This window comes from Leptodactylus fuscus, chromosome 8, assembly GCF_031893055.1.
Source record: "Leptodactylus fuscus isolate aLepFus1 chromosome 8, aLepFus1.hap2, whole genome shotgun sequence".
Classification (NCBI taxonomy): Eukaryota; Metazoa; Chordata; class Amphibia; order Anura; family Leptodactylidae; genus Leptodactylus; species Leptodactylus fuscus.
This window is the reverse complement of record NC_134272.1, coordinates 68454482-68478739: the sequence shown is the minus strand read 5'-3', so window position 1 is coordinate 68478739 and position 24258 is coordinate 68454482. Positions and strand designations below refer to the sequence as shown.

The window sequence follows — 24258 nt, the reverse complement described above, 5'->3', positions numbered from 1 at the left end:
CTGGACAAACCCTTTAAAAGGGACCAGACACTACTGCTATGTCTGTTTTAGTACATTCTGTTTGAAATGGGCACAAACTTTTCATAATCAACAGTTCGAGTGAATATAGAAAACTTTATAATATATTCTATCAGGGTCCCTACATTGATTTTCACTCTTAAGATCTGTGCTGAATCTGTTTTGTTAGAACAGAGTGCAACTCACAGAGATATCAAATTACATAGATGTCTATGGAGAGGGGCTCGGGAAGCAGAGAGCAAGGACTTGGAGAGTCAGAGGGGAGAAGAAAGTACAGACATACTGCTGCAGCTAATAGTAAGTTTCTGTCTCATGCCAATTGCTTTATTGACATTAGTGCTGGTCAGGACTTCTTTGTGATACCCTATACTCGTGGTGCCAGAGGTGGCACTCAGAGCCCTCCCTTTGGGAACCCATCCGTGGAACAGATTATACTGTGTGGGGGCCACCGTGGAGCAAATTGTACTGTGTGGGGGCCACTGTGCAGCAGAATATACTGTGTGGGGGCCACTGTGCAGCAGATTATACTGTGTGGAGGTCACTGTGGAGCAGATTGTACTGTGTGGGGGCCAGTGGAGCTGATTGTACTGTGTGGGGGTCACTGAGGAGCAGATTGTACTATGTGGGGCCCACTGTGGAGCTGATTGTACTGTGTGGGGGTCACTGTGGAGCAGAAAGCTCTATAAAGCCCCATTCGTATGACCATATTTTGCAGGTCTGTAATTGTGTGCAATTGTGGATCCGCACATTATTAGCAATGATGCTTGCATGTATAGTGCATCAGTTATGATGATGTTGGTGAAATCATCATTGCAGGGCAAGTAAACAAATACTGGCAGGGGCCACTAAGGGGGGTGGGGGGGGGGTGGAAGATTTAACACAAAAACTTTTTTTTTTTTGTTTGTTAATTTTTCTAAGTCCCAGACATCGCCTTTAAGGTAACACATTAACATATTGTCCAGAAAATAACGCCCAGGACCAACTCCCTAATCCCTCATTTCCTCCCTTTTTATGAATGTCTTTGTGAACTGTATTTCAGATTCTTTGACATTAAATTGGAAGAGCAAATGTTAAATAACTAATGGCTATTGAGACATCGTGTTAAATCCGTTCCCAAGAATCTATTTTGCTTCACTTCCTTTTGGCTGCACAAGCAGAGTTTTGTCATTTCTGTGCTGTCCGACTCTATTATCCATTGTTTGATAAGTAGAAGTCTGAAAGCCCTTAGATCATCGGCACAGACCCCACTGTAATGCAGACACAGTGTCTCCTGAGCCATCGCTAAAACACCACGTGACGCATATAAAATAATTCGGACACAGGCTAGACTTCGTTTATAGGCCGTGTATTAATTTTCCATTAATCATACCATGCAAGTCGGAGAGGAAGATCTGATTTGTAAGTGTGCGGCTAAAATGTTCATGTAGATGGTGCGGGGGAGCTCCGGCAATGTGGTATTAGAGAGGCTCATGAGCGTGTAACATGGCTAGGTTTTTATTATAAAATTATATTTATTTATTTATTTATTTTAATAGATGAAAGAGCTCAGCAGTAATATCCATCTCCATGTTATAAGCAGTTACAAGCAATACTAATGTAGCCAGGTCAATTTTTCTATTCCAAGCAGCATCTGACATACTGGGGGTTTATTTGCTCTACCTTAGATTAACTAAATTGATCCTTGTAGTGGAGTAAGGTCTCACCTTAAAGGGGCTCTATCAGCAAAATTTTGCTGTATGAGCCCCACATATGCGTGAATAGCCTTTAAAAAGGCCATTCAGGCACTGCTAATCTTATTTTAAATCCCGCTCCTGTTGTAAAATAAAACTATAAAAACTTATATGTAAATCATACCTTTGCATGCACAGGGGGCGGTTGTGCACGATCCGACGTCAACTTCGGTCCCGCCTTCCTCTTCTTTCTTCTTCCAGCGACATCCTCCTGTCCTGGCTCTTCTCCGTCTTCATCTTCTGTTCTTCCGGCGGGTTGCATTTAAATCCCGCGCGTGCGTAGGAGCGCTACTGCGCACGCGTCGGCGCCATTTTTGTTGTAGTTCTAAGTATCCCTTAGAATTACGCGAGCATGTGCAGTACGCTCACGAACGTCTTCCCTCCGGAAGAACAGAAGATGAAGGCGGAGAAGAGCCAGGAGGATGTCGCTGGAAGAAGAAAGAAGAGGAAGGCGGGACCGAAGATGACGTCGGATCGTGCACGACCGCACCCTGTGCATGCAAAGGTATGATTTACATATATGTTTTTATAGTTTTATTTTAAAACGGGCAGGAGGTTTAAAATAAGATTAGCGGTGCCTGAATAGCCTTTTTAAAGGCTAGTCACGCATATGTGGGGCTCATACAGCAGAATTTTGCTGATAGGGCCCCTTTAAGTAGTGGTTGCCAGCTCTTTTGGTCGGCAGCTATTCCTCCTGACTTACATCTCCTCTTAGTTCAGTTGACTGTGCATGTGTTCTCAGTGGGAAGAGGTGAGTAAGCTGGTACACATGTCCCTTTAAAGCAAACCTTTCACTACCTCTAACAAGTTCAGCACTTTACATCAAAGAATAGCCACTACTGCCACAGTTGGAATTTTTTTCTCTAGCCCCCACCATTCCCAAGCAATCAATTCTGTTAGTTAGGGTCTGTACTGACAGAAGGGCGGTGTCAGGCAGGAGCAACACCGCATGCAGGTAGAGCCTTGCAACGAGGGCACTGCTGTTGCTCCAAAGAGGTAAGTGGCAATGTCCTTGTTGCTCCAAAGACTCCAACAACTTGACAATGGAGGCCCAGATTGACAAGGGGAAAACACTGTCAGATTGGAGCCACATGTATCAATCTATCTGCACAACTGTATTCTGGTGGCAGACTCGCTTTAAGAGCAACATGCCCAACATTTTTTTTTGTCCCAGTGTCTGCCGAACAAAGGTCAAGTGAACATCTAAAACACATGGTCGCCCACTGCCGCCTAAATGACTAGCTATGCCTGACTGCAGTCTCATGTGTTCAGCCATCTTTATTGGTTAGAACAATTTGCCTTGTAGACCTTGGCCAACATCTGCATAGACTTTGTCTGATCTCCCGGGTTTCCTCCCACACTACACATGATTGACTTGCCATGTATTTGACCCTATGGTGCGTGTCTGAAATAGGGAGTAAAGATTGTGAGCCCCATTGGGAATAAGAGCTGGCGTCAGAGAGGACGGGGGTCTGTACATCACTATGGAATAGGTTGGCTCTTTGTAAGAAATAAATATTTGGAACTGCCGTAACATATACGGTAGGTCTATCATTGTACTCTATTACTGCCGTAACCTATAGGTCTGTCTATCATTGTACGCTATTGTACATCTGTGGTATCTACTGTTTGTTCCCATTTGTATCACTTAGTATATACTAAGTAGTAGAGTAGTATATACTTCTATGTCCGCTCTATGCAGATGGCTCTCTGTATATTAGATTATTTTGTAATATTATTATAACTGATGAATAACTTTTTGTTAACCACCGATATGTTTATATCGTATAATACTGCTACATTTGGCTGTAGTGTTTAATAATGGTGTGTTTTTGTTTTTTTGTGTTTTTTTTGTTTTTTTATTATTATTTCAGCTGATTTATCATGTATCAATAAAGTGTCATTATTTGTATTTCCAGTCATCTATTTCCGTTATTAACATCTTGGGGAAATTTTTGTTTTTTATATTGATTTTTGAAGATTTTTTTTCTGTAAGTGTAGAATTAAATAAATGTCACAAAAAAACACAAAAAAACTGGAGCAAATTTGTAAATAGAGCGCCTAGTTTTAACAGTATACCTAGGTTATTCACTATACATGACCATCGAAGGCCCAACCTAGAATGAAGTTGGAGCAGTGTTTAGGCACATGGATGCCCCTTTTGGCTTCTGTGTTGTTTTTTTTTTTTTTTTTTTTTTTTTTTTTTAAACTGACTGCTCAGCCCACAATAGCCACAGCAAGTATCTATCCCTGCTTTTAGTGGGAATCATCATAGTGAGACCCCACCAATTGGATATTGATGGCATGCTGCAATAATGTCCAGTCAATATTCACTCACATCAGTCCCTGGCGCTTCTGGAGTGTAAAATCTGACCTTAAATAAAATCTTCAGCTTGTGATCTGTTGGGGACCCGCTATTCTGCTCTTGCAGCCTCCAAGTGCTGTAGATTACTGCTACCACCGTTATGCAGGGCTGCTGCAACGCCACTTAACAGATCAGCTATCTGTTCAGGGTCTGGGTGTCGGTCCCCAACAGATCGCATACTATTGATCTATCCTGTGGATAAATGTGATTTGGGACCAGAAAACCCCCTTTAAGTGCTATATCGATTAGTTAGGTAGTCCAATGAGTTAAAGCTACCCTCCGGTGTAAATTTTTATTCTTCTGCCCATTAGTGGTATAGTGGACTGAGTTAAGTCACCCCAAGTCCTCATCTTCTTAAACGGCCATTGAACAGATCTCTGGTCAGGTCATGTGTTTGGAAGACTAACATGGAAATTCACCCAATGGCTTGAAGTACCTTTTTTATATGAATGTGTGAGAACCTTATATATAGAAAAATTGACTTTCGGCCAGTTGCAGCAGCTCGCTGTTCTCTCCCCATTTAGGACACATGGCTGAGCCAAGCATGCACGTCTCTGGTCAGATTGGGTCATAGCTTCTGGCCAAAGGAGCATTTGACTGAGGGTTATTGAAAGTATTTGCCACCTGTAGGTTAAGGCTCCATGTTGCTGTAAAGCTGGGAGTGGGTTGAGCAGAAAGAAGGACTATATGACCTTCCTATATATTTCCAATTCCCTTGATGGCCAAAACTTTGACTCGAAAAACCGCAACAAAAGCAGCTTTTTCGCAACGTGGGGCCTTGGCCTATGGCTGCGTTCTAACATTGCAACAGCTGCATGTGGGTGATACCCCTTCTGGATCCGTCTGTCAGAGGTCACGTGATCCTGTATAGTCACGTGATGACCGGTGCCACGTACATTTCGGTCTTTTCCAAGCCAAACATTTTACTTTCTCCTTCCATCTTCAGTCCAATTTCCTCAAAATGAACAGCCTTATTGCAATTTTTTGGAAATTCTCATAACACAGACCTTCAGATGCGTCCGTACGTCTCGTCAGTACTGGAAAACGTATCTGTTGATCGGGCTTCTACATTTTGCGCTTATGGTACTGATCGCCGAAGAGCTGGAAATCTTCGTAAACATGTTTAATGATCCGCTGAATATTGTCTTTTGATATCTGTTTTTTGCCATCAGCCAACAAATGGTTTCTTTCTGTTTTCAATGTCTTTCAGGCCTTCTTACAAATGTGCAATCTGCCAGTCCAGGTGGTTTGTAGGGCAAACGCTGAATATATGTCTCCATCTGGTAAGCATGGTATTCATCGAAGACGCTGGATGTGAAATGGGGCTCGGGCTGCATAGCAACACCACGCGAGCCTTCTAGCCATAAATATATCCGCATTACTCTGCACGCTTATTTCTCTTCCCACAACTTGTAATTCTTGCTGCTTGAAAGGGCTATAAAAATGATAAATCTAAGCATATTATGTTCACCTGTAAGAGCTGCAAATTTCTGTATGCTACTAGACGAGCAAAGTTGTTTTTTTTCCTCTCTTTGCTGCGTAAGTCACAGTGCGGAGAGCCTGCGGCCACGTACATGTGCTGCGCGACAGCGCTAAAGTCACCTTCCCTAACGAATGTCTCAAATGATCATATTATGGTTCAAGCAAATGGAAAATATTCTGTTTGTGTTGGAGGAGCCTGCGTGTTATGTACCCGAGCCAGGAACATAATGCCCTTCCATACAATGAGTGATTTGTCTTTGGCTTTGTTCACACTAGCGCTATGGCTTCCATTTATAATCGAGGCATGACGGCTGTGACAGATCCGTTTTCTGATACTGATGGACCCTATTGACTTTATTGCTGCATCAGTGATCTTGCTATCAAAACTACCAGAAGGCTTGACATAATCCCCACACCATCTACACAAGTATGAACACGGCCGTATCGTTTTTCTTCCAGTTGTTGTCTATGTAGGTAGTCTCTTTTAAAAGAAGGTCCCAAAAGGCCAAGTATCCCATAAACATAAAACCCATTGCCTCCCAGTTCTGTTATTTGGAAGGTCAAACTTATGATGCTTGAAGCTATGGATTAATGATGGTGCTACAGACCTCTCGCTCTGTGTCTTAAAGGGGTTGTCCCATCTCAATGATCCTATCTATACTGGTAGCTTATGTAAATTGAAGACTTTTCCTAAATATATTGCTTTAGAAATTCTTCTTTGTTCTCCTACAATGTGACCTTATTCCTCCCATTGTTTGCACAGCGTTGCTATAACCACGGACCTATCGGATGTCACTTACTCAGTGTAGCAGGATAACTGTTCAGCTAATTACAGTTTACTGATAAAGCTAGATCTGTTATCTTTCTAGGTAAACACACAGATAACACTGAGTCCATTCTGTGCAAGCATCTGTATATTATCTAACCCTGTGTAAGTGTTCTGTGTCCTGTTCAGCAGGAGGGAGGGAGGAGAAGACACTGCAGGCAGAGTGCTGAGACACTGAGATGGGAAAACCCCTTTAACTTAAAGGGGTTGTCCAGGCAAAAATGTTATATTTTAAACAGGCCGAGAAAGGTGAAAAAAAAAAAAATCACCCACCATTCCTGGTGCTTCCCAGCGTGGTCTGGTCCTACCGGTGATATGTTATCATTGTGGAAGTCTCTGCCACACGTGACCACTGAAGCCAAGCAGCAGCCTCAGCAAAGGGCACGTGACATGACTACCTGTGACATCCTGGGGGCTCTTCCTGAGGATTGGGATTGATTTCAGCGGTTACGTAACCACTGAGGCAAGCAGTAGCTTCATGGAAAGGGAACTGGGACATCCCAGCCAGTGAGCAAGTTTCACTTTGAAAGCCGGGCAGAAGGACCAGACTGCGCTTTTTTTTTTTTTTTTCACCTCCCTTGGCCTTATTTTAAAAAATACCGTATTTATTTTACTCGGACGACCAGTTTAAAACAGACTTGTCCCAGATCTGAACATCAGATAAGCACACTGTCACCCTGAGCATTTTGGTGTTTTGTTTCTCCAAACCCGTTCAGCCTTTCCAAAGATATAAGCCCTTTTAATGTTGATGCAAGTTAGGATATACTAGCCAAGTGGAAGGTAACACTGCATGGCCAACAGCACACAGACCGAATCTACAGTGTTGATGCCCTTGTAGTATACCTTGATGTGCATCAACACTAACAGAGCTTATATCTTTGGAATGGCTGAATGGATTTGGATAAACAAAACTCCAAAATGTTCAAGGTGATCAGAAAAGTCATTGCATTTTTTTGATTTTTTTTTTTTACTTTTCATTTTATATCTAATAAATCTATATCTTAAGAACTTGTATCCCAGAAAGCATGAATACACTACCAAATAGATCACAAAATACATCATTGCAAAAAATATGGTCCAACATCAACACCCAATAATCCAAGTATCCCATCCATATTAGTTATTCATTTTGCTTACTTATATGGCACCCTCATATTCTGCAGCGCTTTACGGAGATATTGTCAACATTATCCCAAGTAGGGCGCACAATCTAAATTCCCTATTAGTGTATCTTTGGAGTGAACATACAAACTCCTTGCAGATGTTGTCCTTGGCTGGATTCGAACCCAGGACCTGCACTGAATTAAGCCCTCCTGCCTGACACTGCCCAGTTGTCATTAGATGCCTAGTTAGCATATTAGACACCACAAATCTCAGCAGTGATTGCTCGGGAATGGCGAGGACTAGCGGCAAAATTCTTACCGCACCTGTATCCGTAGAATGGAGAAAGATATGGAAGTGGTGGAAGTATATGGAGGATCTTGGATTGTACAAGCAGACGGTACGTAACCTCTGCTGAGCCGTGCACTACAGAACAGAAACACATTAGAAATGTGTCTTTGATGGCTCTGCATATCAAGAAAATATCTAAAAATAATAACCACTCTACGGCTATTGTAGGTGTTACAATAAAGAGAATATTGATCTCCAGGGGAAGGTGCTGAGCTGACTTTTCTCTAAGCATCAATTGATAGAGAAACTAATGGAAAGCTTGAGCAAGAAAACAGAGGAAGAGTTATTAAGGCTGCTAAGGCCAAATGCTTCAGATATAGTATTGGAAAGCAGTTAGTACAGCGGGGAGACATTGGCCTTTGTGCCAATACTACGCAGCACAAACAGATTGGGAAAAACATACAAATGGTCACTTTCACGCCGGCTATTTATTTCAATCTCTTGTCCTCGATTTCGTGCTCTGTTTTTCTTTAATGTCCATAATTCACACTGGTATAAACCTCTATGTATATGTTCATATAGCAGAGAGTATTCGGGAACACTATAGAAGTAATGGTCACGTTTGATCAAGTTTCATAAATTTTTAAAATTGTAATAAAATTTGCTAAGTAATTTCATATTCCTAGAGAACAGTTCAAGTCTTTATTGTTGGTTTATCATCGGCCATACTTCTTGACTGCTGATGGAGAAGTGATATCTTATTAAAGGGGGTGTCCAGGATCTGAACAGGATAGGATTGTAACCCTTACCCAAACCCTACCCCTTGGCCTTGATTTATGCTGCCAGCTTTTCTGGATGTCACTGGTATGGGTGTCGCCAGGCTGGGAAGTAATGGCACATGTCTAATGAGACTTAGAAGACCTTTCACCAACCCCACCAACGCCAACTCTTTGCATCCTTAACTAGACACTTCTCCACTCATTCTTGCACAGTTGAAATGTTTTCTTTAGCCCTCGCCATTCCTGAGTAATAATTTCTGTTAAGTTTCAGCACCATTATGTTCTTTGCAGTCTAGTTGGTGGCCCTGTTCTCCTGGTTTGCTCTACTCTAGTCAAGGACTGTCCACCTGACAGTAGAGTATAATTGTGCTGAAACTAACAGAAATGATCACTTAGGGCTAGTTCACACGTGTTAGGGTGGTCGAGGAATTTGGTCAGGAAAAAAATCAGCTTCAGGAATTATGAAGCGTTTTTGGAGTGTTTTTTTATTTTTTGACATGAGGCGGTTTTTGGCGCATTTTTTGAGGCGTTTTTGTTTCAGAATTTTTCCTCCAGCACAGTGAACGGACCTTGAAAAACGGCCTGGCGTTTTTTGAGGTGTTTTTTTTGCCAAAAACCGTGCCAAAAAACGCTAGCGGTTTTTGGCAAAAAAACTTTAGTGGTTTTTCCGCCTCCCATTGACTTGTATTGATTTCCTGAGGTGGAATCCGCCTGAAGAAAGGTCATGTTGCTTCTTTTTTACGCTAGCGGTCTACATAGACCTCTATTGTGAGGGGGCGGATTTTGAGGTGGATTCCGCGTCAAAATCCGCCCTCTCTTGCCCCGTGTGAACGAACCCTTAAGGTAGTGAGGGCTAGAGAAATGTTCCTTCTCTGCTAGAAACAGTGGAGTGGCAACTAATGGATGATGCAAAGAGTTGGTCATGGTTGTCTTTTATTGATATGAGGGATAAATGGGTTGCCCATTGGGACAAAATCTGTTATTTTTGGACATAGAAGGCCCGTCCTGTTATGCCACACTGATAAGCTTGTGATGTCCCTTTACTAAAGGGATGGCCATGTAAGTGCCTAAATTGTAGCTGGCCGACTCTTTCTTTGGCACAATCTGCTGTCTCATCGATGGCAATAGTAAGATTAGAGGCAACCCCAAACTATGACGTTCAACTGTTGCAAAACTGCAACCCCAGTATTCCAGAATTGCTTATAATATAATTTCATGTGACTTCCATCCTGGAGCTTTACTGTAAGGGTCCATGCACGCGGAGGAAAATGGTGAGGAATTTGGTGTGGAATTTCAGCGCTGAACACCCCCCCCCCCCCCGGCTAGCAGCAGAAGTGAATGTCAATGGGGGGCTTTTTTTTCAGCGCTGAATCTGACACGGATTCCACACCAAATTCAGCGTCATTTTCCTCCGTGTGAATGCACCCTTAGTGCAAAATGGAAGGTGTGTTGTACTTCAGCTATAAATCCAGGACAGACTGGTTCCCTGGAAATCTTCAGTGGCTACAATTCACGCCTTTTGCTTGGGGTTTGGAGTGGTGTCTCCCTCTAAAAAGCAAGACCATTAGCAATATTGACCCCAGATTAGATATCCGTATTGTTGTTCTTGCAGTCAGGAGCCACGTATATACATGGATTAACAAACCCCAAAATAGGAGGAAGGTCGGAGTTTTTGTAAATGGTTATATCTGCAAAGTTCTCTGTGCACATAGCCATCACCACAAAGTGAATCACGGAGCACCCCCATCCCCAAACTGATGTCACGAGCCCATCCATAACTGATGATCTGCAGCAAGATAAATGTTCTTTCAGCAAGTGGAATGATGAAGCGCCATTTTCAGCGTGCGTTTTGAAGCTTTGCATTGATGAATTTGCGTTTTTATACATCGCCCTCGCTCGAGTGGATTTCTTTACTTCCCGTTTTGTTTATTTCCTTGGAATTTTTCCGGGTGATTGACAGCAGGATTGTGCATTGCGTGATGAGGGCGAGCAAAGTAGATTCCTAAAATAAAGCGCCAAAGATTGTCACCCACTTTTCTGAGCCATACAATGTATTTTAGATACGCTATGTTTCTTCCCTCGACTAGAAGAATGTATGGGCGGTTTCAAATGTTGAATATGGATGCCAGAATATGAAAAGATCTGTCCAGCAGCAACATGGCAGTACAGTGTGAATGAAACCTTTGACTCCTCGCAGTTCAAAAAGCCCTTCATTCCTTTTGTAATACACTTAGGGTATGGATGCAGATGAGGTCTTTGTTGGTGCCATGCACCTCATCCATTACCCTTAGGCTGACTGTGAGCCAGAGAAGAGGGAATCTGTTGAAAAGGACCATGACAGAGCCTGCTGTTAGCATGAACTCTGTGTGAACCAGGTCTAACAGCAGGTTTCCTGCATGTGCTTGAGGGGAACATTTGGTGAAGAACACTCGAAAACCTCTAAGTATCATGTGAAGCCACAGGGAACTACACATTTCTCTACCAGCTTCGTATGGTAATCCTTCCTCCCCTGGCTGTGAAGTCATCGCACTCCTTTAGTATGATGGAGGAAGAAAACTTATCTCCAAGGGAAGTTTTCTATCAAGGTCCTCGGTGTTACCCTATTACTAGGAGAAGAGGAGACCACTGTGGAGATCGCTGCCCAATACGTGTCCAGCTGCCACCAAACAAGAGGAAGATGAGACCCCAAAGACTATTAAACCCCACCACCCACCCACTCTACGCCCACCCATCCCAAACAAGAAGGATGAGACCCAAGGACGCATGTACCCCCTAACCACACACCGCACGCCCACTTCACCCCCAACCATTCTTTGCTTTGGCAATTCCAAATGTTTTTCTTCAAGCCCGCTTGTATCTTGTATATATGATATACCATAGACAGCTCATGTTGGATCTGCCAGGGATGGCGTCTTCATGAAGTCGGTATACCTGGTTTTCCTATTTATTCTTTACCGAGCAACAAGTTCTCCTTTTTGGGGCTTATTTAGCCGCCATCCTAAAAATGAGAAATTACCCTGATCTGCCAAATGGGAACACATTTTAATTCTGCCTCCCATAATACTGTAGACACCTTCTCACATCATACCCGTGTTGGCAATCCGCTCACCCCTGCAGGTCTGGTTTCTTTAATCCCTGGTGATCATCAGATATCCCAAAAGGAACTTATTACACTAGATTCTAGTATATTACATGGATGAATGGATGGCCATGTAATAAATTGTTGCATGGTAGGATCTGCTCTCTCCGGGAGCTTGTCATTGGGGGTGACAGTTCTTAAAGGGGTATTCTGGTCATAACAGTTACCCCTATGTTAAAGACTGGTACCTTCCTTATTGGTTGGGGTCTGACCATTGGGAGCCTAGTGCTATACTTTAGCTATCGCTGCTCATTCCCATTGAAATGAATGGAGTGGTGGCGTGCATTTCTGACTTGCCCCTGGTGTGCAAAACACCCCAGTTCTCATGAACAGCGGGGGGCCCAGTGCTCCAAAAATCATCGATCAGCAGGTTCCCTCCTGTCCTGTGGATAGGGTCTACCTTATGACTGGAATACCTCCATAGGCGGTGGTCAGCTTCTTCCATATGCATATTTTCCCTTAGAGCTGGAGGTTCCTGCTTTAGACTGTTACATTAGAGGATGTTACAGGGAAACCGAGACAGACAGGGAGTAGCAATGTGTCCAGTAGCCGCTTCTCTCCCTCCTGCAGGTTTAGGGTAAATTCTTGAAACAGCTGTTGGTTATATATTTTTGTGCCTGCACCTATCTCATGTGTATGGACAGCCCGATACTCTAGTACACTACTACAGTAGTGTCTTGGCTTGGACATGATGGATCTGTTATACAAGAGATCCAAATACTAACTTTTTTGCAAAAACTGTCATATTCTGTCCGCAGCTCTTAACGGTAATGTGAACAGTACAATACTGGCTAGTTTTATAGCTGGGATACTTCTCTTAGAGGATTGAAGAATAAAGGGGTTCTCCTACCATAGCTACATATTATCTGTCTACAATGATGACATTTTCTATTCAACAGGCAAAGTTCCTTTTATCCATGTTGGAAATCAAGTCATATCTGAACTGGGACCAATAGTTCAATTTGTAAAAGCCAAGGTAAGAATTATAGATATCGTCATATATAGGCTATATATATATACATATATATAATATATCTCTGACTGCATCAGTATAGGTATAGGGGAAAAGAATCTGTCCCATTCAATATAAGTCCAAAAAAGCAGGCAGCACACCAAGAAGTATGTGGTGAAAAAAAGTGAAGTAGGTTTATTGCCTCATGCTGCAACGTTTTGGCTCAGTTGGACTTTTTCCTCTAATCCTCTCCGTTCCTGAGCAATGAGTGCTGTTAGTTTTGGTGCCTGATATTTTAACTAGGCTTCTTGTTTCAGGAAAGGGTAGGCTAAGGGGGGCATGATTCTGAGTTCAGAGAGCTCTGAATCACGCCCCTTTGTCTGCTCCTGCCTGACACCACCCACCTGACAGTACATAGACTAAATAACATATCGGGCACCAAAACTAACACTATGGATTGTTCAGGAATTGTGGGGAGTAGAGAAATAAGTGCATCTGCACCAGAATCAGTAGAGCGGCACCTGTTAAAGGATCCAGACTGGTGGGGCAGACTATATGTATGAGAGAAATTTTGTCCCACTGAGATCTCATATTTTTACGTTGGAGCCACTTAGGACCCTTTCACTTTGGCTTTTCACCATTGGAAACCAGAAAGGTTGAAATGGAAGAGGAATATGATTTAGACTTCTGCCTCAAATACCTCTTCCATTTCCACCCTTCTGGCTCTCAGAAAGCAGAGTTGTGGCTTTAGCCCCAGGTACATAACAAGATTGAGCAGGAAACTTATTCACGTTGAATTGATACGTTGTAACTGTGTCCAGGGTTTCATATTATCGTCTTCTTGTTCTGTTTGCAAAAAACAAATCTACAAACACATGTCCATGTAAGACGTGGCGCTAACACTTGTCTTCCCCGCATAGGGCCATTCGCTTAGTGACGGCTTAGATGAAGTCCAGAAGGCAGAGATGAAAGCGTACATGGAACTTGTTAATAATATGCTCCTGACAGCAGAGGTACGGTATGTTACACCACGCTATTGGGGCAAAGACACTCGGCGCTCTTCGTTTTCTACAAATAGAGAATCATTTTATTGCAGCTTAAACCTATTCTGACAGCAGATTTGGCAGCGAGCTCATTCGGTGAGATGGGGAACAACAACATGTTCTGAACGCGTCTTTTTTTTCTATAAGCAATGTTTATCAGTCACTAATATTTTGTAGTAGGCTTTGGTCACCTATTACTGTAACTGAAATGCACATGCATGCTCTCCTCTTCTTTCATTCTCCATGAATGTAACTACCTGGGACCCTGAGGTGGGAACCACCACTCCAATAACCTATGACTATACCAAAAAAAAAAAAGTGACTCTGCAGAATAGTCCTTTAAAGAGGTTATCCACCTTAGTAATATTGACATCCAGGACCCCCACTCCGGGTCTTAATTTAAAGGGGTGTCCAGGAAGTGGACAACTGAAGGAGGAGGCCGGGGAAGGTGAAACCTAAAAAAAAATTATGTAAGCTGTGTGCTACTCCTGTCTACTGAGACCAACCCTATGTAAATGATATCACCAGTTCTTTTCCTGTGGTCACTGGTTGGCCTCAGTGGTCAATTGTGGTGCAGGACTTCTGGTGGCGACTTCATGGCGCATGACGGCAAACACCAGAGCATTGGGGACAGGTGAGTATGATTTCACCTTATTTGTTATTTTTCCTCCACCTTCCTTGGCATCCTCCCTGAGTTGTCCAATTCCTGGAAACTTCTTTAAGAGCCAGTCGGACTCATGCCAATGCCGTGCCGCTCAGGTCACACCACAATACTGCCATCTACACTGGAAATCTGGCATAGATGGGATAATTAATGGAGCTGCGGTGTGTATGGGTTGTGTTGCTTTTTTATGATCGGTCATCTGTTTCTCCATCCATATTGGCACAGCTTATTGCACATCAAGTATGCAGTATACATAGTGACACACGGACCTTTGTCTCTGTATACAATGTATATCGCTCTGCAGAATATGTCACAGTCTGCAGTTCCCTTGACTAACCATATGTACTTACGTATGTACACTTGCTGTAATTGTCTCGCTCCTGCGCCCGCTGTGCTCCAGATTAGTATGATCCATAACACTAACAGGTCTGCAATCCTGAAGCAGCTCATAGTCCAGGCCTGAAGTAATTCCACATGTGGTCCTAAGTCTCTGCTGGAAATGACTGAGCGCTCTTCCTCCGCTCCTCACTCAGCTATCCGGAACGGCAGGAGAGCATTAACGTAACTCTACATGAAAGCCATATAATCTGTAATATCGGACTTGGGTGCGATGTGAAGCAATTTGTCTCCATTTCCACTGTTATTAATTGTACGATTATTATTTACTGTCGCTATAATAGGATGGTAACAACTAAGTTACTAATGAATTATTTTGCCAACCTTGGACTGAACTGTGCAAAAGTTTAAGGCAGATGTGGTAAAAATACTGCAAAGTAAGAATGGTTTCAGAAATAGAAGGGTTAACAGTTTTGTTTAATTGATAAAAAAATAAACTATTAACCCTTCTATTTCTGAAAACATTCTTTATGGCCATTTTTCTATACATGCTTTTGTTCGTTACGTTACTTGCAGTAAAACAAGGTATCAAATGTTTATAGGACCAGTTACCAGGAGGCCGTGTCCTATAAATTGTGTCTTCTAAACTGAGATCTCATCAAAGGGGGTTTTACAGCTAATTAAAAATATAAGTAATCGACTCATAAAGGGGGTCATCAGTGGTGTAACTACCGCGGAGGCGGCTGCCACTGGGCATGAGACATTAGGGGGCGCGGTGACAGCCGCTACCACTGCGTTTTTTTCTTAATAGGCCGTTAGCGGCTGGACTCCAGCCAGTAACGGGCCCTATTTACTTACCGATCCTGGCTGGGCCGGTATCGGTAAGTGACACCGCGGGCCCCACAAAGACTATTATTATACTTGGGGGTCTTTGCGGACCCCCGAGTATAATGATCGGAGGTAAGAAACATAAAAAACTGTGTTAGGGTGCATGCACACTACGTAACGCCGGGCGTGTATGAGAGCCGTACACGCCGGCGTTACAGCAGGGCTGCCGAGCACTTCCCATTCACTTCAATGGGAGCGCTCGTAAACGCCGCTGTTACGAGCGCTCCCATTGAAGTGAATGGGAAGTGTTCGGCAGCCCTGCTGTAACGCCGGCGTGTACGGCTCTCATACACGCCCGGCGTTACGTAGTGTGCATGCACCCTTACTTACCTCTCCAGGCTCTGGGCAGGCTTCAGCCTAGTTGTCTGACGTCTCTGACGTCCCATGACCCCGGCCTGCTTCCCTGGTCATGTGACATCCGATGTCATTGAAAAAGGACTACAGCGGAGGCCGACAGCGTAGGAGCCGGGGGACAGGTAAATAACAGTAGTTTTTTATGCAGGGGCCACTGAGGGACATAATACTGTGTGCAGGGGCCACTGAGGGACATTATACTGTGTGCAAGGGCCACTAAGGGACATAATAGAGCGCTCAGGAATGCGGAGGAGGGGGTCGGTTGAGATCTTCGGTGTCGGTTTGGGGGGGTGGAGATGTCAAAAGTTCGCCACGGAGCCCCGCCATTCCTAGTTACGCCACTGGGGTCATAACATAAAAAAGACACTTGCCCTCCTCGATCCTCTCTCTAGTCTATTTTTGATACTGCCCTGACTTGCCCAATGTGTCTGAAGAGATCTACATGCAACAACCATCATGAATATGGGGACAAATGTTAAGATGATGGTTAATACGACCTTTAATTGCAAAACAGGTGGCATTTGTTGTTCCATATATGATAAGAACAGTTGCCACTTTTCCGAGCGTGTCGGATGATTATTGGCATATTTACTAGGGCAGTGTTTGGGAATGAAGGTTTGTAGGAATGTTGTTTGTTCCCCAATACAAAGGGTCTTAAAGGGGTATTAAGAATCTGTATTGAAGGTCTCTATTTAGGATTCATCAGTATTGGATTGGTGGGGATCTGCCACCCCTACCGGTCCGTAGCATGGAGTCGGTAATGGACAAGTCCCTACACTGTGCTGTGGCTGTGTCGCACTATTGCTGCTTCAGTTTCCTTGAATGGGGACTGAGCTCCAGTAGCATGGCACAGCCACTACAACATTATCTAAGGATTATCTATCAATATTGTATATAGTCTTGGAGGAGTCGGTGCACTGAGATGAGGTCAGGTGAAGAACATGGTGGACACAAAGGTTTGCAGTACATCCAAGCTAAAGGATTCATTGTAAGGCTACCCAACCCCTGGGGTTTTGCAATGGATGCACTGGAGACATAACAGAGAGGAAGGTCTGATCCACTGCCAGAGTCCAGAGATCCCTGGGCTTGGGTAACTAGAAAAATGTGGGGCATACTTAAAGGGGTTTTTGTTGGATCTCTGGACTTTGCGCCAGTGGATCAGACCTTCCCCTCTGTCACTGCAAAACCACAGGGTTTGGGTAGTCTTACAATGAATCCCTTAGCTTGGATGCCCTGGAAAGCTTTGATGTCAATGGTGTTTGTCACACATAGATATTATTTATACACTGTGTGTGTATGTGTATATCTATATATATATGTGTGTGTGTGTGTGTGTGTGTATATATATATAATTTATAAGCAAACCCACAAGTGTTCCATTCCTCTGTGAAAACACGCACAGTAACTTTCTTATGAAACCTATATATTTGTGTATATGCTGTGATATATGAGAAGATATTCCTAGAGGTTGAGCGTCCACATGTATTATGTATGGCTAGAGGTTTCTTTAATTGGTTAGTATTAGGAAGACAAAGGGAAGCCCCTTCCCAGGTAAATGCAGATGCCCCCTCTTGGTTTGCTTCTTTCTACATTATCTTTTCTTCTCTCATTTGTTGTCTTGCAGTTGTATATTCAGTGGTGTGATGAAACTACACTCGAGGAGGTGAGTGACTCCGAAGCATTTATCTTGGTTAAATTTTAATGAGAAAACACTTTTGCTCACAATTGTCGGTCCCTTCTCATAAATGAAACATTGAGGTTTTATACCATTAGTTGATACAATGTATTTTTTTTCTGCTGGCACATACAGTTTGCAATACATCTGGCAAATTTTAATATAGCTGTTAGCTATTTTCTATATATTTAGAAGAAGGCACGTTTAAGGGGAGAGATTTGACGCTGCAAGCTATGCATTTCTATAGGAAGAGATTTGCTTTTGGAAGATACAGGTTTTGTTGTGGAATTATCTTTGTCCTCAAAATGTCGGCCTTTGTGGTTCTCTATCCATTCAGATAACGCAGCCTCGGTATAGCTCGCCGTATTCCTGGCCCCTCAACAATATTCTGGTTCTGCAAAAGAAATGGGAAATTAAGAGGAAAATGAAAGCCATTGGCTGGGGAAGAAAGACCCTGAGACAGGTCAGTATGTCTGTCCGAGTGTATATTCTTCTATTGTATGCCATAACAGCCACCACCAGAAAGTTACCTCACCTTCATTCAGCAAATTCCAAATTAACTATTCCATATCTGTTCATCCTATTCAAGTCCATATTTAGTGGCGACACCTTTGAGATATACCCGTGGCCATACACGTTAGATCAGTGTTGGCTGAACCTACTCATTTAGATGGCATTAGCTGAACATCTTATATGTATGGAGATGGTCTGACCCTCCCCAAACAGATGCTTGGGGTCAGTTGGATTTCAACATGCCCTATCCATCTATTCTCAATAATGATGATCGTGTCCATATTGTTCTATCAATGGTGGGCTGCAGAGAAATGACAATAATAATAATACTATTAATAAGTAATGGGGGCAAAAATTTTTGAAACGGGGCCAGAATGGGTAAAAAAAAAAAATGCACTACTCATCTCAACAATCCAGTATTGTTGCCATTCTGACACCTACCTTGTCACTGGTGGTAACATGTACAACATGGCTGGAAATCTGGATTCAGAGTTGACTTGACTCAGACAGTGATACTCAGTGGGCATTTGCAGCCGTTTGCTTTGTGTCAACAAAGGGATCAGGAAGTAGGGAGCAGCAGGGATCTGGTAGATATGGGAATGGTGGCAGCAGAGGATTGGTTTTACAGTATTACAAACAGGACTTGTCATGTCACTTAATTACCACACAGCCTTGCAAATATACCACATGGTCCCCTATTAGTCTTGTTAGATCAGTAACTCTATGGGATATGGGTTGTATATGGGCTTCTTCTTAATGTCTTCCTTCCTACATTGAGCCTGACGTTTCAAGGCATCTCAAGTATTTTGCACCTACACAAATCCTGACAGATCCTTGCAAGTGAAGAAATTTACACTAAATGATCCAGGTCGCATAGTGATTGTTATCAGGTCACATGTTATACAGAATTCTCTGCATATTATAAGATTTATTAGAGGATATTCACAAGTCCTAAGATTTCTGGTAGCTGTAGGAAGTTTGGGCCTAGGCAGTAAAATGTGACTTGGCTAGTCAATGCAACTAGATAAAGGACTTCATTGTTATAGGGCAGGTGAGAAATGCTTCTGCCCCATAAGACGCCCCCTCCCTTTTTATTGGCTGTGTTTATGGCTGTCTATATTCTATCTATGGAGTGCGGGATACAGACTGTAGCAGGATACCCTGTGTCTGCTGACAGGTCTACTTTTTTTAGGAGCTTCTCCACCCTATTATTACACGCTTGCCTTTATGGATGCAATAAGTAAGACATGTATTAATGTATAGTGTATACAGCTCCATTTGTATACTACAGAACCTACCCTTTAAGACATGATATACTGGATTTGTCCATGTGAACACAAAACAAACTGCAGGCTTGGATCATACGGAGAACATCATCCCCTGATGGAGTCCTATGTCTTATCTGGGTTCTCTGAAGATGTTCCTTGTCTTTCTTCAGGTCTATGAAGATGTTGATCAATGTTGCCAGGCCCTTTCACAGAGATTAGGAACCCAGCCCTATTTCTTCAATAAGCAGTAAGTATTTTACATGAGTTGTATCTGCCGTCTAATATTCCAACATATACAATAGTATAACACTAACATTGTATTTCTTTTTGCACATTTATTAGCAATCACCTTCCTGGTGGACCTTAAAGGGGTTTTCCAGGTGTATAACATTTATGGGCTATCCTCAGGATAAGGTCATCCATAGAAGACGGGTGGGGGTCTGACACTCAGCACTGCTATGAATCAACTGTTTAAAGGGGCAACAGACCTAGTGCTCTTCAAGGTTCACCCTGCAATACACCATCACAATCTGTAATGGCTGCGCTAAGTATAACATTCATCTCATTGAAGGCAATAGTGAACCTGAAATAAGGACTGTGGTGGTATTTGATGTTGAGGATAGACCATCAATTTTAAGTGGCTGGAATACCCCTTTAAATACTGAGGAAGACATACCTTGTCTAATGTAGTCACCCTTGATTTCAGCTGCTGCAGGGTTAATGCTGCATTACACATGGCCATTGAAAAGAATAGCCATCCACGTAATAGGTGGCAAGATGTGGCCGCCAGAGGGGGCGCTGCTCTTTTTATACTTCTGCACTGGAAGATAAATTGTCCGCAGAGAGCGACAATTGACGATAAGGCAAATTGACCGGCATCGGTCTACTTACATATACATACTGCTATTACTGTAACGGCAGTTTCTAGTCGACAAGATGTTTGCAGCCTTACATATGGTTATTGGACACGGGTAGCTACAGCTTAAGTGGTATATAGTATATATGTGGGGTCTGCCACCCAGGATCCAACAGATCACCATTACCATATATTCACATGTACGTCATTGGTTGTATCCTTGTAGAGTCCACAAGTGGCTCAAATAATGTCTGATGGTAAATGCAAACACGGTCACGACATGTTCACTGCCATCAGACTACAAAGAACTCATCACATTAGGCCATTAAGATCCATCTTGATGATCCTACCTTATCTTTTCATTCCATTAAGCCGGTTATACAGTCCCGGCCATATGGCAGCGATTCAACGCTAAACTCATCAGGAGCGAATTATTCCCATGATATTCATCCCATTGATCATTTTAGCACAAAGTTAGAAAGTAGGTTTCATTATCTAAATTTTTCCAAGAATTTATAGGTCGGATGTCATCATACCTTATGGTTAAATATAACAATAACATGACAGAGGAACCGGATGGTTTATTTCCATGAGGAGGCAACAAGTGGAGCATGTGTAGGCTTCATTAAAGGGGTTCTATGGTTTCTAACATTGATGGCCTATGCTTAGGAGTATATATGTGGGGTCTGACACCTAGGCTACAACAGATCACCATTACCAAGACAGTATGGCTCGTGGTATTGTTACATACCTCAAGCCACGCTGCTTACTCGCCCTAACAAACTGTAGCGGCAAGTGTAGGTATTGTAGTGTTACCCCATAGATTTCAACATGGTCACTGCACAAAGCTGTCTGCTCCCTGCTTCATTCTCTGTGTCATTAGTTGTGGAGGACAGGGGGAGCCGGGTGTCAGACACCCACCTATCTCACATTCAGATATGATCCTAAGGACAGGTCATAAATATAACCTCTTTAGGCCAAGGCCTCACGTGACATATGCTCCTTGGTTTGGCAGTGGTGGCAACGCTGTAGTAAAATCTGAAGTGTTTTACAGTCCCTGCAAAGTGGATGGGATTCTAGTGAATCCCATCTACACATTGCAGAAAAATACAAACATCAGAAATGCTGCGATTTCCAAAACCATCGTGGTTTTGGAAATTGCAGCATGTCAATTATAATTACGTAAACGTCGGCGGTTTCCCTATAGGTATAAAGAAGAAGAAATCTCTGTGGACTTTCTGTGAAAAGTGCTGTGGGAAAAAGTGTTATGCGTTTATGCTGCGGTTTTTCCCATGCGGCCTGCTATATGCAGCCTTTAGCCTTTAAAGAGGTTGTCTTATTACATGCAACCCCATTAATAAGGGGGCACGATCGCCAGATTATAAAGGGTCTGAATCCTAGGACAGCTCATTTTGGCAAGGAATTTTGCCATCACCTGGTATTTTATATAGTAGTAATACATCCTGACCACCTAGAACAAGCACCCAATTGGTTATGTTCCATTTGGGTCTCTGTTGGTCTCTTCTAGAGATGAGCGAACAGTAAAATGTTCGATATTCGTTTCAAGTAGCCGCTCAATATTCGACTACTCGAATCAAATATTGAATCCTATTATAGTCTATGGGGGGAAAATGCTCGTTTCAGGGGTAGGCAACATTCAATCAAATTACACTTACCAAGTCCAGGAGTGAGGGTTGGGCTGGATCCTCCGAGAAGTCTTCTCCATGCAGCGTCCCCGCGGCATCTTCGGCTCTGAATTCACTCTGCCAGGCATCAGGCCTGGGCAGAGCCGACTGTGCATGCCCGCACTACAAGAAAATGGCCGCTTACAGTCAAAGCGGCCATTTTCTTGTAGCGCGGGCATGCGCAGTCGGCTCTGCTCAGGCCCGATGCCTGGCAGAGTGAATTCAGAGCCGGAAGACGCCGTGGGGACGCTGCACGGAGAAGACTTCTAAAGGTAGGAGAAGAACCAGCGTTGATTGGCCGACTGTATAGCATTCGGCCAATCAATGGTGGTACTGCATCAAACTTTTCCATTCGAATAGCGAGTGGTACTCGATCGAGTACTACTCGCTCATCTCCAGTCTCTTCTTCTGGGTCCTGTCTCTGTAAACAGAAAAGTCAGATCCACCAATTCCAGTTATTTTGCTGAGCAGAAATTTCCTGGCATTGGAAAAGCAGATTGGCACTATTATACACAATGACACTTTTCCAGATACTCTGCCGGTATACTCCCATGTCCCCAGCTTTTAGTTCAGTACACTGGTGCTATGTGACCTAGAAACACGGTCCCAATGTAATCCATTCATAAAAGATGCAAAGATTCAACATTCTTTATTGATGGTCAGGAGGTAGGGTAATGGTCTATGGATGTATCACGCACATGCACACTTGGTCAAGGTTCTCACAAATTACCATTAATAAGTTACATTGAGTATTGAGTGAGCGCCTTGATCTTTCTTTGCTTCTTTTATGGATAGATTTCTTGGTATTTCCTTGGCCTTATTAGAACCAGTAAGTAAAGATTGGCAAGATTTGGAAAGGAAGTGGTAGGGGGTTGTTTTTTAAAATCCCATTTTCCAAAAAGCAAAATCCCCTTAAGTGATCTCTTACTATACTAGTACAGAGCGTGGCGTTTACCTGGAGGTATGGCTGGAGTCCTGACATCTGCATGGGTGACAAGGTCACAGCATTCATGGCTGTCAAGTGGAAGTGGCGCCTTTCACAGGACCACTTCTCCTCTTTGATTTTTACTGTGATGTCTATTACCATTTGTTTAGACATTTACACAACAGAAATGGATCTCACCGCCACCACCATGTCGTTCCTCTTCTCGCTTGGTAGGAATTTGAGACACATGAAAAGAATAGAAAGGCTGTCTGTCAGTGTTTGAAGTGCACTCGTCTATTCTTATGCACCTAAGCTGTAGGGGACATTGCAGAAGGACGGCCAATTCATGTAGTTTGTCCCAGTGGCTTAATGGGTGAGAACCAGTTGTCACTTGTCACCCTACTGGTCAGGCTGAGGACACGGGGACGAAACTGGAAGCCAGGGTTAAGTTGTGTGGAGCTATATTTCATGTACACACTCTTCTCATTACTTTTTGGCATGAGTAGTGTATGTGTATATATGTCTGTAAATGGTTTACATGATAACCACGTGTCGTCTGCCCCGAATGCTGACATGTTTACTGAAAGCATATCATAACACTCGCTTCTTGTAGAATCCATCAAAGCCAAAAAAAGCAAGTCGGTGGCAGCGAGCGGGTCAGGGGCCCGTGTATTACATTACATTGGTGATGAAATATATACAATATTGTCTCGATTAATGGCCAGATACAGGAGGATTGCTTCTGTATGGCTTGGGCTATAGTCACACAACTGTAATAAGTATATAGTTAGATAACTATATATAATTAACATCCTGTTCACGACTGTAGTATCCGTTTTCACAGATAGACTTGAGCCTATTGATAGGACGCATGAATAGATGCGGATTATAGATTTATTTTGCCTATAATATAAAAAAGTTGCAATTGTTTTGCACAAAAAATGGCATTGTTTTTATTTCTGTTCCTCCTTTGCCACTTTCCTGAAAAGGGGGTGTGATCAGGGTGTCAAGAGGGAGGAGCCTTCCAGGGCTATTGTCATCTGGTGTAAATGATGCATGAAATCTACACTAGCTATGGGCTGGTGTAGATTTATGGACCGGCAATGGGGATGGGTGCACCTTGTCATAAATAAGGTGCACCCTCTGTCAGTGATGGAGTTATGAAGACCGGCATTGATAGTGCCACTCTTCATAAATCTCCCCTATTCTATTCTAAAAATGGCCATTTTTGATGTTCATGTGAATAAGCTGTATAAAATGCTTGATAAAATAGTTTATTTCCGCAGCTGCAGATGTCAGTGGGCGCTGTTCAGATCCCACCTCTGTAACTGCACATAAAGTTTGTTTTGCTCCTTTTCAATCACTCAC

General features: G+C 43.0%; 1 protein-coding gene across 1 annotated transcript in view; it reads left to right on the top strand.

The window, feature by feature from the left end:
- The window catches only part of MTX2 (metaxin 2), a 62000-nt gene that overhangs the window by 35711 nt on the left and 2031 nt on the right, over nt 1-24258 (top strand). The window contains exons 4-9 of the mRNA XM_075284157.1: nt 5324-5396; nt 12631-12707; nt 13604-13696; nt 17593-17631; nt 17981-18106; nt 19595-19671. Of these exons, the coding sequence (XP_075140258.1) occupies nt 5324-5396; nt 12631-12707; nt 13604-13696; nt 17593-17631; nt 17981-18106; nt 19595-19671 (485 nt within the window). The remainder of the gene's footprint in view (nt 1-5323; nt 5397-12630; nt 12708-13603; nt 13697-17592; nt 17632-17980; nt 18107-19594; nt 19672-24258) is intronic.